Source organism: Arvicola amphibius, chromosome 1, assembly GCF_903992535.2.
Source record: "Arvicola amphibius chromosome 1, mArvAmp1.2, whole genome shotgun sequence".
Taxonomy (NCBI): domain Eukaryota; kingdom Metazoa; phylum Chordata; class Mammalia; order Rodentia; family Cricetidae; genus Arvicola; species Arvicola amphibius.
Window position 1 is genome coordinate 4,169,184 of NC_052047.1, and position 15,138 is coordinate 4,184,321.

A 15,138-nucleotide genomic window follows, 5' to 3' on the forward strand; every position below is an offset into this window, starting at 1 on the left:
TTTGGACAAAGATGTTTTTTCTAATTTAGGCCAAATTCTTTCTTGCTTTGTACAAGTTCTATGGCTTTCTCCCAAGGATCCTGAGTTGCTTTTAAAGACTTGTAGGAACTTCAAGCTATTGTGTGTGAAAAGAACCACAGTTCATTTGAAATCATCTAACTGAACTTTAGAATATTTGATCACTATCATTGACAGTGGAGACCTTTAACCCTCATAGTCGTGAACTGAAACACACCTAAGCTCAAGCCCAGCTCCATTATGGTTTTAGTGACAAATTGCTCAAATAATGAAACTGAATTTTTTCAGCCTCCTTTCCTCCATCCAAGCACCATTCTAACTAATCAAATCCAGACAACAACTGCGATGTAGGTAATATTATTATCATCATAGTTTTGAGTGATGAGATAAAGTGCTTTGGGGTTTTTCCATAGGTTACATAATCAGCAAATGGAAAATCCAGAAATAGCACAGGACATGTAATTAATGAAGGCCAGGATGCTATACTGACACATAATGTCAGCATGAACACTACCAAATTCTGCCAGGTGCTTAGCCCACTGTCTCTATGCCTGCCTCACCCATTGCTCCTGTTAGCAACAAATGTCTGGGGCCCAGAAGGAGCAGGGGCTTCTGTCCCCTGTCCCCTGTTGGTTTCCTGACCAAGTCTTCTGTGGCTTATCTAATGGACACACAAAATCAGAGAGGGAAATGGCAGAACTGAGGATGTATTTCTCTAGACATTATACACATCTGGGACACCAGTTTCATCGGTGCTGAGGATTTGGGTGACAAGGGACAAAACTAATAAGGAGATGGAAGTCAAAAAAGAAAAGCAATAAGCAGAAGTGAACCAAAACACAAATGGTAGAAAAGAGAGAGAAGGGGAAGGGAAGAAAGGTAAAAATGCTCGCTTGCAGCTTAGATATTCTATTAAACCAGTAATCAATTAGCAAATTTGACAATTGGCAGGCTATTCTGGTGCGGGACAATGGTCTGTATTCTGTAAATTATATTTTAAATAAATGCTGATTGGCCAGTAGCAGGCAGGAAGTACATGAGGGACAACCACACAGGAAGTAGAGGCGGGTCAATGAGACAGGAGAATTCTGGGAAGAGAAAAGCTTGGATTGCAGTTCTGACCCAGCCACAGAAGAAACAAGATGTGACTGTGTCACTGAATAAGGTACTGAACCATGTGGCTAGCATAGACAAGAATAATAAAGTTATAAGAGTTAATAAGAAGTCTGAGCTAATGGGCCAATCAGTTTATAACTAATGTAGACCTCTGTGTGATTTCTTTGGGACTTAACAATTGTGGGAACTGGGCAGGACAGAAATCTTCAGTCAACACTATTCAGTATCTCATGCTTGTGCACTGCTCATAGCTTCAACAATTCACACAGAGATTTTGTTTGAGCCTCATATACAGTATAGACAGTGAATGGCTCTTCATTACCATAGTCTTATAAGAATTTCATATGGATACAAATGTATTTTTCCTTTGTTTTTCTTCCTTTCAAAAGAATGTTCCTAGCTATGAAAGTGGTTGCCTATTAAATTAACTAATATATTTATAATATATTTATATTATTCTGGTCTGAAAGTGTGTGAGTTTTAGGAGAAGAAAATTCACTTAAGAAACAACTCCTTGTCCTACCATGGAGTGGACTGAATGGAGCTAAATATACATGTTCTCAAAGCTGAAATGAATTCAAAGAAAAAAACATTCAACTTAAGACTTAAACTTAGAACCTACAATTGACAAGAGCAAAAATAGTGAGACCCCTTTCCAGCTAGACGTTTGGAGGGTGGCATTCTGGGAAGAGGCTGCTGAGTGGTTAGTGTGAGTGTCCCGGGAGATGGACACTTTGTTTCTGTTCTCTTGGAACCTGTCCTCTTTGCTGACTTTACGGATCTCTGTGAGTTCGAGGCCAGCCTGGTCTACAAGAGCTAGTTCCAGGACAGGCTCTAAAGCTGCAGAGAAACCCTGTCTCGAAAAACCAAAAAAAAAAAAAAAAAAAAAAAAAGAGCAAACAAATTTGTCCAAAAAGTTTTGCTTATAAATTCATCCTGGAAATCTTGTCCTGTTTCAGAAGAATAAGGTGTGTTTATTTTAAATATACTCATTTGTAAGTATCAATATTCATCCTAAGGTACAAAAATGTTGCTCTGTAAAACATCACTGGCGACCTACTTCTCGTTTTCCTCCAAGTGATTTTTATCTTTAGGGAGCATTATCTTCCCTCAGCATTGGGCATTCTCTCAAGCGCAGCACCACAGAGCGCCACAGAACAGCAGGAAGCTAGTTGTGTCCGTTTCTCCAGACCACACACCCCTTCAGCTATTACTAGCGAAGGGAGGGTATGGCAATATAATTTACCTTTATTTTTATATTAGAAGTAAGTGTTATTACAACTTAAGATGATGACTCAGAGGGTGTAGCTAGAATGTAATTATAATGACCCCAGCCTTTTCTCCAGGACATGGTGACATTGCTGGACGTGGCTACAAAGCTCTGATCTGTGGCCTGGAGGGGATAGCGCTGCTCATTCTCAGAATAGGATTCCTTCCAGGGGCTGCTGCTCTGCATTGAGAGCCCACAGGAGGCGGAATGTGACTTTGAGGGGATGCATATTCACATCGGCTTACTATGTCGGGGCATGTCTAGTTTTCTCCGTCCTTTAAGCTGCCTGGTTTTGCATTGTGTTATTTCAGCTCTTCTTCAATGATCTCCTTAACTCCTGGGGATCCAGAGTCATTCTGCCAGTTTCTGTCCTAGTTAGCTGTTGCTATTTAACATATTATCTTAAGACTTATTTTGAAAATCAAAGTTAAAGTTCATCAAGGGGGGAATATTATGAACGAGAAAGCGTGACGGAAATCAGCATCAGCTTAGAAAGATGTAGAGTTTATATTACAGCAGTAAACTAAACCATAGAGAAATGTTTTGTGTTCTCCAAAGCCTAAACATGGGTTGACATGAGGAAAACTTGACTGAGACGTGGGTCGATGAAACTTGGAAAGACTGGAAAGTAGCAGAGGGACAGAGGGCTATCACAGAGAGCGGACAGATCTGTCTTTTGCCAGCACCTGTGCTGTGGTCCTATTAATATTCTCAGGTTATCAACTCACTTCCTGCCTGCCCTGCCTGCCATGCCTGCCTGCCTTTCCCCCAGTTTCAGCTCAGTAAAAATCTTTCAACTTTTTCTCCTCATCATTCAACTTCTGCCTCTGTACAGTCCAGCTGCTCAACTGTGATCAGAGCCAGCCCCTCAGTAGCAGACCATTCTGCCCTCTGTCACCTGTCACCTATGGTTTAGTATTGTCTTGTAATGCTAGGAACACAGAGAACTGACATATTACTGCTCCTGTGTGCTCTCTGTCCAACTCCATTTGAGCCTATGCCTCTCTGCTGGTGGAATCAATTTAAATGGAGTGTGTCAATCTAACAGCTTCAGCTTCTTCATGGGACTGTTACAAACCATCCCGGTGTTTAGTAACCATGACACCCCAACCAGGTCTAAGAGTATGCAGTCCTGAAAGGCTACGTTTCAGTAGGAGTGGAGAAATGAAACCCACGAATTATACAATTTACCAGAAAACCCAGTTATTTTGGAAAGCATAATGACCAAGGTGACTTGGCTTCCTGGTAGCTTCAAATTGTAAAATAAATAGCTAAACAAACAAACAAACAAAAGATACCCTGAAGCCTAGGACTGAGGGATCAGTGGAATTCTACAGCCAAGAAGGAAACCTCTCAACAGACAGAATGTGGAAGATGATACTCCAGGAAGGAAAAGAGATGGAGGCTTCTGAAGCTAAAGTGCAGCCTCTAAAGAGGAGAGAGGAGAGATGATCTCTACAAACTCCTCTTAGGCGGTTTTACAAAGTGTAATACACACACACACACACACACACACACACGAGCACGCACGCACGCACATGAACAGGAAATGACAAAAATAAATGTGGCAGAACGTTAACCAGTCATGAGTTTAATGTTTAGTGTTAACTGTTAACCTGAAAGAATCCCAAACCCCCTAGGAGATGGCTCTCTGAATGGGCCTGTGAGGACTATCCTCATTTTAACCGAGATGGGAAGACCCTCCCACTGTAGGCGGCACTGTTCCCTGGCTGGAATCCCCGACTCTACTGGTGAAGAAAAGGAACCAAACTGCAGCGTGCATTCGTCACTATTGGCTGATTGTGGATGCCATGTGACTTGCTGGAACAAATCGCAGCTGCCTCTACTTCTCTGCCATGAGGGCTGACTGGAACTGTGAGCTGAAATAAACACCTTCCTGTAAAGATGTCTTTTCCAGGGCATTTTATCACAGCAACGGAAAAAGGAAGGCAGTGAGCCAGGTGCCAGGTGTATGGAGGGTGCTTATGGATTGGCTTCTTCCTTCAGGGACTCTTCCTCCAAGGCCCTGGAGCCGGTGATAATGGAACTGACGGCAACCAAACTGAAGACATTTTGACGAGGTTCTACATTTTCATGTTCTGGATGTCTAAACATTGACTATGTGGGCTCATATGTTTTATAATGTATAAATTAAAGGATATGCCAATTATTGTTGTCGTGCTCCTTCCAAGTGTCTATTTGTTTTTAGGTTTATATTAAGGAGTCAGTTGCTGTCAAGACTTGGTACACTAATTGTGTGTGTGTGTGTGTGCGGTTTGAGTGTGCGTTTACATGTATATGTGTGTGCAGTTTGTGTGTGTGGTTTGTGTATGTGTTTGCATGTGCATTTTGTGTAGTTTGTGTGTGTAAGAGTTTAATTACCCCATGTTATGACTTACCCTATTTAAAATCAAATTTTGTAAAGATAAGCTTACCAGAAAAAACATAGAACACTCAGTCACAACTAAATATTAGATAAAGAATAAGTCATTTATTTAGCATAGGTTTGATTCAGATATTTCACAGAGACTAAATTATTCATGGGGGCCACTTGTTTTTAAAAAAAGCAACTGTATTTATCTGAAATTCAAATTGAAGTGAACATCTTACATGTATTCATGTTTGCTAAATCTGGCAGCTCTAAGAGTTATTCACTTTTTGGTGTATATTGTTGATTTTGCCACCATCAAACCTTAGCTGTGCAGACTTATTGAAGACAGAATGTTTCCAGATCCTCTGAGTTTTAAACCCTAATGAAAATAAGCTTGCTTTTTAGCTGAATGGTCCCACCCTTCTTAAACCCACGTGCTTTCTGATGTTCCCCATTTCTTCATAATTATAACACATTTGAAGAATTGCATGTTTATTTGCGATAAAATCTGTGCATACAGGTCACATAATATACATGAGGATGAGAATTAAACCTAATACAGTATTAGATAGGAAGTGTGATATAGGAAGTACACAATTACTGTATACAGTATCATTCATAAATCTCTCTCTAGTTGCCTTCTTGTACAAAGAGTGTGTTTGGGCCATTAGCAATAATGCACACAGCACAAACAGGAAGCATTCCAGCTAAGCCCAGCTCAGACATCAGTGTACTGCTCGATCAATGGCCCTGACTTACAATGACCTTTCAAGTGACACACCTGGGAAAAAGCAAAAGAAGCCATTTCAAATAGAAGCATTTGCAGAAATCACTCTGGGATTGTAGCACCATTCCACATTGTAAAATGCACATTTGTTATATTGCACCTTCCTGAGTTGAACTTTGAAAATAAATGGTAGCCAAATGCAATGACAGAACAGGGAATTTACCCCAGGGGTGGGGCTTCACTGATGGTAGTAATAATCCTGACCATCATAGCCTTCATAGCCACGCCCCTTGTAGTAGCTATATTCGTCCTCATAAGCTCGGTAATTGTCCCCGCGAGGCTCCCCGTTCTCATTGTCGTAGACTTGATACTCACTGTCATTCTCATTGATGCCCGTTTGTTCATATTCTCCCCAATACTCAGCGGTTGTTTTACTGAGTGGTGGGGAGGAGGTCCCGTAGGCTTCGGGTGGTGGGGGTGGTGGGGTCGTACGCTGAAGTGCCTTCGGAAGGACAGCAGTCGTGGGGCCATCACTGATCAGCTCCCTGCCCGTTGTGGCTCCCTCTACACCCGCTTCCGTGACGCTTTGTCCCTCACCTTCTTCTCCATTGTCCCCTCCGCTACTGCCGTTGCCACCGTACACCTCTGTGGAGTTCGTGCTGGTGCCGTTGACGGCCTGCTCGTTTTCATCGACTTCTGCCTCTTCGTTTTCATTTTCCTCCTCTTCCTCTTCTTCTTCTTCATCGCTTTCCTTCTTTTTTGCAGCCTTGCTTTCTGTGTCTCCAGCCTAAAAGGGAAGGTTTGAAATCATCCAAATCTAGCTGTGGAAAACTGAGAACGTCTCTACTGGTGACCTTGCTGTGGATGCTCTTTCAAGTTAAAGATAACTTCGTTTGTGAAAGAATTGGCTGATGGCTCTAAGAATGCAGAACAGATACCTTTGTGATGGGTTTTGCTGGGGTGGGGTGTGTACTCCATAAGTCTACCCTGTGTGCCATGCCTCTAGCTCTGACCCCCACTTTGTCTGCCTTGGAAATCGCACCTCTGAAGTAGGATGGTCTAATAGCATGGGAAAGAAATTTACAGAATATCATTCCTCATTTGTAATCGGGGAAAGTGTATCCATGCTTGCTTCTTTATGGGGTAATAATATTAAGTAAAGATGATATCAAATATGATGTAGATAGGGAAACTTGGACATCAGCAGAGAGATGGAAACAGATCAGCGTTTGAGACTACTCATTACCTTCTTGGGCAGTTGGAGCGCAGCTAGTCCTATAGTCTCTGCTTCAGGTGTGGCCTCCGTTCCATAGAGTGGAGTTACAGTAGAGAGGGTGGAGTTCTCAGCTTCTGCCTCCTCCTCTTCATTCCCCTCAGAACCCTCGTTGTTCTCCTCTTCATTTGAATTCTCCTGGTGAAAATGTCCAGAGTTCAGAATCTACTCTAGCTGGAAGAGAGTCTTTGAGGCACTGTTTGGAAATGCCCTCAGCTGGTTCATCAGCTGCCTCCCTGGATGCCATTCCCCATCTAATTTCTAGGAACTCAGCATTATTTAATCCTATTTATCTGCTGGTGGGGTGCTTCAGCTATTTTTACTTTCTGTCTTATCAGCTTAACAGTCCTTGCGATTGAAATGCTGGGTGCACAACTGTTTCTTCTGCGCACGAAATTTATAGTCGTGTATAATGCTCCTACATGAAGATGATGACAAATTAAGACTCCTGAACAAATGCACATTCTAATCTTTATTTTATTTTTTTATCTAGGCTATGAAATCATAGTAGTTAAACTGAGCTAATCTAGTAGTAAAATTAATACCTACTAGTTAAAGTCTGGATTTCATATGTTTAAATTGATGTATTTAAGTGAGTCCTGGGTAGTTGAATTCACTTGAAAGGTATTTCTGAGAGATATGTGGGATAATGTTAAGATCTCAGGAAAACAAATTGAATCTGAGTTTGACCTTTCTTATGAAAACGAATTGACTAAAGCAGGATTTTTCTCACTCAGTTTGTGAGGGCTACAGATGCAGGGAAGGGTTTGACACAAGCCAAGTCCATCTTCCAAGCTAGGTGCCCGATATCTCAGGTGTGGTATACAGTCTGGTTTTTTAATGATTCATTCAAGCAAATTAAACCTTTTAGTGGGATAAGGAGAAATTATTGGTATCACTGGAGAGACTCTAGGAGGTCATGTTAGCTGGCCCTTGTTCCCTCGTTTCACTGATGAAAAACTCATGTGTAGTGATACAGTGGTTTGTGCAAAGTCAAATGAATGATAATTCACGGCAATTCACTGAAGAGTGGTCAATCTCCTAATGTATGCAGTTGTTCCTCTTAGATCTTTTCTTGGCCGAGAAACTTAATTTCAGAATGTTCTTGTGCAAACAAATTAAAAAGGAAATGACTTGGACTGTTGCTAGATATTAGGCTTCAAATATCTGATTAGATAGAAAAGTTATCTATATCCATGACCCTATAGAATGGTGAAAATCAATAAAACAAACAGGCGTTGGTGAGAACGGGGAGTGGTCGAAGCTCTGTCTGCGGAGAGCGGGCCTTTGCCTGATGGCCCCTACTTTGGAAAGCCTTTAGCGAAGCTGAACATATGCACATATCATTTTTTACTCAGAAGCTACACTTTTAAGAAAAATAGCCTCCTCAAATGGATATGCGTAGTCACTTGAAGTTCTAGAATGTTCCTGGTAGCAACACCTTTGCAGCAATCCTAATTTGGAAACTACCGACATGCCCATTTTCAGGTGAGTCATGCAGGGCGTTGATAGAGGGAAATGCCCATGGGAAGCCTGTGTCCTAAAAACGACAGGATCACATAGAAGCATCTCCGAAGGTCGGAACAAGGGAAGCCTCTTACAAAAGAATGTACACTATGTCATCCTGTATATAGAATATGTACATGTATAATATATAAAAAATATATAAAGTATTGTATATGAAAACAAGCAGAAATTAACCTATTCGGTTGACGTTAAACTCACGGTAGTCCATGGTAGTAGAAGTTGGTTAATGGATATTCGGCATGTGCTATTTTTTTATATTAGTGCTGATTTTACTTATATGTTTAGTTTCTGAAATTTCAGTGAGCTGATAATTTTATCATGTATGTTTCCATTAAACAAAGTCTGAAATACTTTATGGTGTGCAGGGGAGGATGTTATCAACAAATAGAAAGTGTGTCCAAGTTGTTTCCTCGGGTGAACACAGTCCCTGGGGTTTGTTTACCTAAGTGGAACTGGCAATTAAATTTTAAAGAAGAAATGGAGATTAAAGCATGCCTAGAATCTCGCAGGTAGAAGATTCCCGAACCCACCCACGTTTCCTTGATCACTGTGGATGATCTTTGGAGCACTATTCCTTCGACCTATCAAAGCAGCTATTTCCTGGGCATCATATATGCGTCCGAATTATGCTGGGCAGTATGAGGAGCTACAGCAGGGGGCACAGAGTGGATGAGTCTCCCTTAGTTTCGGAGCATGACTGAGCTGCAGCAGGAATTTGAAAGATGTAGGGCACACATGGTTTCTAGTCCTGGCTTGGCAAGACTTTTAAGATCTTTCCTCCACTGTCAGTATAACTATAGCACAGGAGATGTTACTTAACGGAAAGAAAAAACAAATACTTGGTCACTGTACGAGTTGCCACATCTGCCTTCAGGATAGATGACACAGATGATCCATTTTTGTCTGTCATTCTCTATTCATAAATACCACCTAGGAATACCTGAATTTAGAATGTTCCCAAGCCAGGGGTAGCTATGATTAGAAATCCAGGAAAATAGATCTTAATAGTATGCTTTCATAAGAAAGATGTCAGTTATAAACATAATATCATAATTTCCAAGCTATATAAATGAATTTTAGACATTAATTACAGTAATTTAACTGTTTGGGAAGATGTTTATACATCTTGAGTATTTTAGTTTCTGTAATCTAATAATTAGATTAAAATCTACTGAATTCCTATTAAAGAGATTGACCTTATTCTATAGATTAAGTCAGGACACTGTAGAGGCATCAGTTGGCTTCACATCCTGGCCACCAAGGAAAGGGCATCACACCAAGCTTAGGCTTACTTCTCTCTTGCCTACTATCATAGACATCCAATATAAACAAACTTTGTGCTGCGTTTTAGTGGGTTTTACACTTCCCTTAAAATGCAGACACCTCTGTTCCTGTGTACCACATCTAGGTAACTTTAACCCCACATTGCAATGGTGTAATAAGCAGATTATTTTAGTTGCTTCTAACTTAAATAACATTCCATTTGTCCAAAATAGCTGGTTATGGGTAGCTGGCAAGGAAGTAATGGCTATTTGCTGAGTTTAGATTGCTATTAGTTCCTTGTGTTGCCTGGCTTGTTATGGAAGAAATAGAAAATGTCTTACCTCTTCCCCTTCCTCGTCTGAACTATCTCCATCTCCATTTTCTTCAGAAGAGTCACTGCCTCCCTAAAACATACATATATGCATATACATAGTACGTGTGCACATGTACATATATATATACATATGAAGCATAAATATATACTCCACAACAATTAAAATTTCCTGATGATTAAAATGTAACACACAGAGGTATTTACTTACACTTATTACTGGATTGGTTGGTTTATTAACACAGAATAGGGTCAAGCTAAAGTGCGAGAGAAGTGGGTACACTTGGGCATATGGGGAATGAGGGCAGTGAAGCAGTTGCTTTCAAATGAACAGCATATGAATGAGGTTGCTCACTTCCAACCCCTCCAACATAGACAATATGTTGAACTATTGCATTCTCTGTAAAAGCCAGAATAAGAAATCGCAAATTGATTAGTTCTGAAGGAATGAAGGGACTACTCCAAGAAAAAAATTCAAAAAGGGTGATTTTTCCCACCTGTTCCTAAGCAGGTCTCCAACTAGAACATAGATGTCATAGTCTTTCTTACAAAATGTAGGTGATAATGATTTAGCTTACTATAAAGTATAAACTGTTCTTTGATAATTCTCTTAAATACTACAATCTAAATTATAATTTGATTTATAGAAACTGAATTTATATTCCAAATTTTAATTTAATTAAAACTAATTTTAAAATTGTATTTAATTAATATATGCACAGTTAAATTATATAAAAGATATAAAAGCACTTACGATTTGATGGGGTGATAATAAAGTGAACCAAGGAGCCTACATACAAAACATGAGTCAATGAACTTTACTGGGCTCTTCATTGTTGCCTTTATATTGTTTAGTTATATTCTTACAGTGCTGTGGATCAATCTCAGGGCAAATGCTCTACACATTAGACATATCCTAATTCTGAGCATTCTTTTTATTTTTTAATTATATGCCAATGTAAACATGCATCAGAGCTTCTAAGCCAAGAGAGAAGATTCTTGATCTTTCTACCAAAGAAGCCCACAGGGAATCTCCCTTCATATTCCTCACCATCCCCAACACCTCAAGGATTCATGCCTACCTAACTTCAGAGCCTGCCATTTCCTGCCTATCAGTGTTGGCTTATGATTGTGATGATCAGTTAAGCATCCTGTCCTGGGAGAACATGACTTAGAAGGACCTGTAGCTTCTAGGTTAGGAATAAGACTGTAGGAAAGACTCATCCCTGTGTTGTTCATGGCAGTCCCTGCTGGACTCATTCTCCTGGTGGCCATGTCACCCAGCCAAGGAAAGGGAATGCTTGCTGTCTTCAGCCAATAATAACTCTGGGTGGAAAAAGAATAATTAGACCCTCCCTACACTGCCATGACCTAGTACTTGTGCTGTTCCACACCCAGGGGGAGAGTAAAACAAATCATTATATTTGAGCTATTTCCACTTATTAAACCAAATATAGAGGACAATACATTTATGTAAGCAGAGCTGTTTTTCTCAGCTAGGAGTCTGTTGGGTATTTTTCAAACTTCCTCCACTCTAATTCCCTCCATAACTCAGTTAACATTCGACCACCAGTGTGTGTTGGAAACATGGCAAAGCTGTATGGGATACCTTAAAGCTTTTCACTTTATTTTGTTATTGTTTTGAATCACTTTCCTTTCTTTGGCTTATTACCAATTTATCACAAACTCTTAGTGATCCTTCCAGAGTCTTTCATTCATATAGACACATGAGGGACGATGGTTTGATAAAAGGCAGATGAACTGGCATCTTAGTAGAAGGCAGTTCTGAAAACCCACATTTGTGTGCTAGCTGAATGTGATGAAAATAAAACTGAATCTTGTTCGCTACAAGTTGGCACACTAATCAAATATTATCCTAATCATAAAATGTAGCTTTCCATTAAAACAGCTTAGGATACTAATTAAGCTGATTTATACTTTTGTTTCTGTAGTTCAGGATAGAGATAATCTAGAGTAGACTTTCTGGTGGCATTGCCAGGATAGAGACTTGCTGGTGGCTTGCAACCCATCTGATGCATTACACACAAGATCCTATTTTATGGATGGCTGCCCACAAGCAGACTTGGTAACTAAAACATGAATTTTAAAGTCAATAAAATGTAACTCATGGGGTCAGGATGACAACTTTGGACGAGAAATAGACATTGACATAAGACAGAAATCAAACTTTGTAAAACAGGAGATTGCCACAAATATCTCAGAAAGTTACATTTGGAGATGTTTTATTTCTCATTTTAAAACAACTACCTTACAAGTTCTACTTAACTCTATCAAGCCATTATGTATATAATTTGTGATAAAAGCATATATGACTCCTAAGGACAATGAGTCTATCAATAATAAAAAGAAAACTGTAACCTTACCAATATTAGCACACTATGGACTTTTTTAGTTAGATCACACATGTCTATAAAAAAATCTAGGTGGGAATGGTTGTATCTAAGTATTAGATATTCCAGAAAAGTTGGCCAAATACTTAAGAACTAGAATTTATATCACTTCTGTTTCAGAAAGAGAGCAGAGCTCCAAATGGATCCTGTTTATTTCTGGGCCTGAGGTGAACCAAAGAGAGCAGAACAATTGTGAAAACCACAGCGCTCGTACCATTCGCACTCACAGATCTGCAGCCGCACACGTTCCCTGTAATTAGAATGGTGCTAGAAATACTCGAGGGTTATGATTTCCTATCATGGCATGAGCCGGAGAGGGGTCAGCCTGACATATGTGAGACTGGAAATACTTGAGGGTTATGATTTCCTATCATGGCATGAGCCGGAGAGGGGTCAGCCTGACATATGTGAGACTGGAAATACTTGAGGGTTATGATTTCCTATCATGGCATGAGCTGGAGAGGGCTTAGCCTGACACACGGTGAGACTCACAGCCCAGTTGCTGCGTGGAGGCAGCGTTCTCAGGGCCCTGTTGCTTTCAGTGACTTAGGAGTCCTGGGTCAAATGGTGCATAATTGATGCTCTGAACCCAAACAGTACAGTCATGTAAATAGTGTCATGCTAGGTTTTTTGTTTGTATTTAGAACCAGCACCACACCCTCCAGTATCCAAAAGCCTCTTTCACAAACAACCCAGCAAAAATGGGATGTCTCGCTTTTAGCTTTAATTATTTTTCCTTCGTGTTTACAAATCTTACTGATTTGTTCTTCCTCACAGGCTTCCTACATTTACCAAGTCTCTCTCTTTGCTCTGCAGAGCTTGGGCCAGACCCCAGTGTAATTGTGCTCCATGAGACACTCACAGCTCTGCCCGCTAACAGGGTAAGGGTTCCAGACAGCATCATCACTACAAGACAGTTGCTAAGGGTACTGGTTGTCCAGAGACCCGAGCGATTATGAACTTAGATTTTTGAGAGCTCAGGGGGATGCTGAAATATCCGGTGTGAACAGCTGGATGCCAATACTGAGCCAACCGTCACGACAATGGGTGATCTTACCAGTTCTTTGTCAGTAGATGATCAAATGGTTCACTTTTATCAGCACATTAGCCGAACACTTGAACTCTAGATGCCAGGGCACTGGTTTCTATCACCCCAGCGTTTTCACTCTGTGTGCTTTGTCTCTTGAGAGAGAGCTTAGGGGAGTCAAGTTTCTATATCCTGAGGTCCCTCCAGCTGAGATGTCTGGGTGTCAAATGTCTGGGTGTCAAATGTCTGGGTGTCAAATCTGATCCCCACAATAAAAGTGCGAGGAGGGAAAAGGAAAGTTAAGCTTTACGCTTACCTGGGCTGGAAGGCGCTTTAGAGGAGGATAGAAGTAGGCATGTTTGTAAAGAAAATAGCGTGGCCGGTACTTAAAGACCTGCACAAATGAGAGGCGTGTTATCATATGCAGTGTGCAGTTATGTTAGAGTAAGTGTAGCCCAGAGAAATGTTCTCAAATTACTCACCCCATTCTCTTCAGAATCTTCAGCTTTGACTCTTCGGTGGAAATTCTTCATCTGTCCAAAAGAACATTTTGTTAGTACATGCCCTGTTTACATTAAAATGCAGCTGCCAAAAATATAGGGTTCTTTCCCCCACAACGAACTTACTGAGAAAGCACAAGCCATTCCCAAAATGCTGAGCAAAATTAAAGCGGTCCTCATTTTGGAATTATTTCTGCAATCCAAGAAGGGATATTGTTAATAGATATCAAAGCATAGTACATGACTTTTGCTCAGAAAGAGTTCAATTGATCTTAATTTGTGTAATTCTCATGTAAACTAATTATAAGTGAGTTTCTGGTTGGAGAGGTGAGGTGTAGGTACTTGGCCCGGCTCACATAAGGACCTATTTGACCCCTAGCCTTAGAAAAGTCTGTATTTGTTTCCACGCCCTTCCATGTGGGTTGTAGCCATGTCTGAATAGTTCTGAGCTTCACATATGACTCAGACATTTTTCTGTGGTTTGTAAGAGGAGGTTCATTGGATCCCGGCGTCAGGATCTGAACACCCCGGATGCTTCACCTGGGGTGTGAAGAAATCTCCAGCTGGCACTGACAAGGGCGTGCCAGCCACTCCAGCTGGTGTGTCGTTGCAGCTATGTGTCCCATCCCATTGCTGATAGGTAAAATATCAAGCAAAGCCCAAATGTGTTAAAATGGTTTGTTTACCTGGTGAGCTACACAAATTTCCAACTTCTGGGCATAGATTTTTAGACTAAAAGTCCATTCTTAGAATAGACAGTAGGGACATTTTCCCTGTGAATGCTCCATAGCTGCTTTAGGTCCTGCAAGAAAGAGTGAAGGATTGGAGAAAAGGGGAGGGAGAGAAGGGGAGAGAGAATGAGGTAGGGGAGAATAAGAGAAAGAGGGGGGAGAGAAAGAAAGAGAGATGCAGAGAGAGGAAGGAAGGGAGTGAGGAGGGAGGGAGGGAGGGAAGAAGAAGGGGGAGAAGGAAAGGGAAGAGGGGAGAAAGAGAAACAACCCATAATATATGAAATGCTATTCTCATGAGAACTAGCTCTTGAGATTCTCATCTAAAGGTATGGGATAAGTCTCCTTGAATCACACCTCCCCAGTTCTATTTTAGCTCTGAATCTCCTACTGTAGTAGGTACAGGTGCTCTATGGAGTGGTCCCCCATTTTAGCTCTGTATCTCCTATGGTGGCATGTACCGATGTTCAATGGAGTGTGAAAAGATACAGCTACCCCTGGGTAGGTAGTTCCGAGCAATCCTGGGGTTTGCAGCAACAGCTCCTCCTTCCACAGAGCTTCATCATAAATAGAAGC

At 40.9% G+C, this 15,138-nt stretch overlaps 1 protein-coding gene across 1 annotated transcript; it reads right to left on the bottom strand.

Annotated features, from left to right (window-relative positions):
• Nucleotides 1–5,740: 5,740 nt before the first annotated feature.
• Nucleotides 5,741–14,014, bottom strand: LOC119806454 (integrin binding sialoprotein). Its single transcript, XM_038318181.1, has 6 exons — nucleotides 13,961–14,014; nucleotides 13,817–13,867; nucleotides 13,651–13,728; nucleotides 9,907–9,969; nucleotides 6,749–6,913; nucleotides 5,741–6,289 (listed from the first exon to the last, which is right to left on the bottom strand). Exons 1-6 carry the CDS (start codon nucleotides 14,012–14,014, stop codon nucleotides 5,741–5,743), a joined length of 960 nt encoding a protein of 319 aa, XP_038174109.1.
• Between the last annotated feature and the right edge of the window lie 1,124 nt (nucleotides 14,015–15,138).

Bases quoted from the DNA above. Each gene is read 5' to 3' on its own strand.
- LOC119806454 (XM_038318181.1), bottom strand. From the start codon at position 14,014: ATGAGGACCGCTTTAATTTTGCTCAGCATTTTGGGAATGGCTTGTGCT. The intron at 13,729-13,816 runs GTGAGTAATTTG...TCATTTGTGCAG, and splicing joins AAGATTCTGAAGAGAATGGG to GTCTTTAAGTACCGGCCACG. The intron at 6,290-6,748 runs GTAATGAGTAGT...CTTCCCTTTTAG, and splicing joins CGCTCCAACTGCCCAAGAAG to GCTGGAGACACAGAAAGCAA.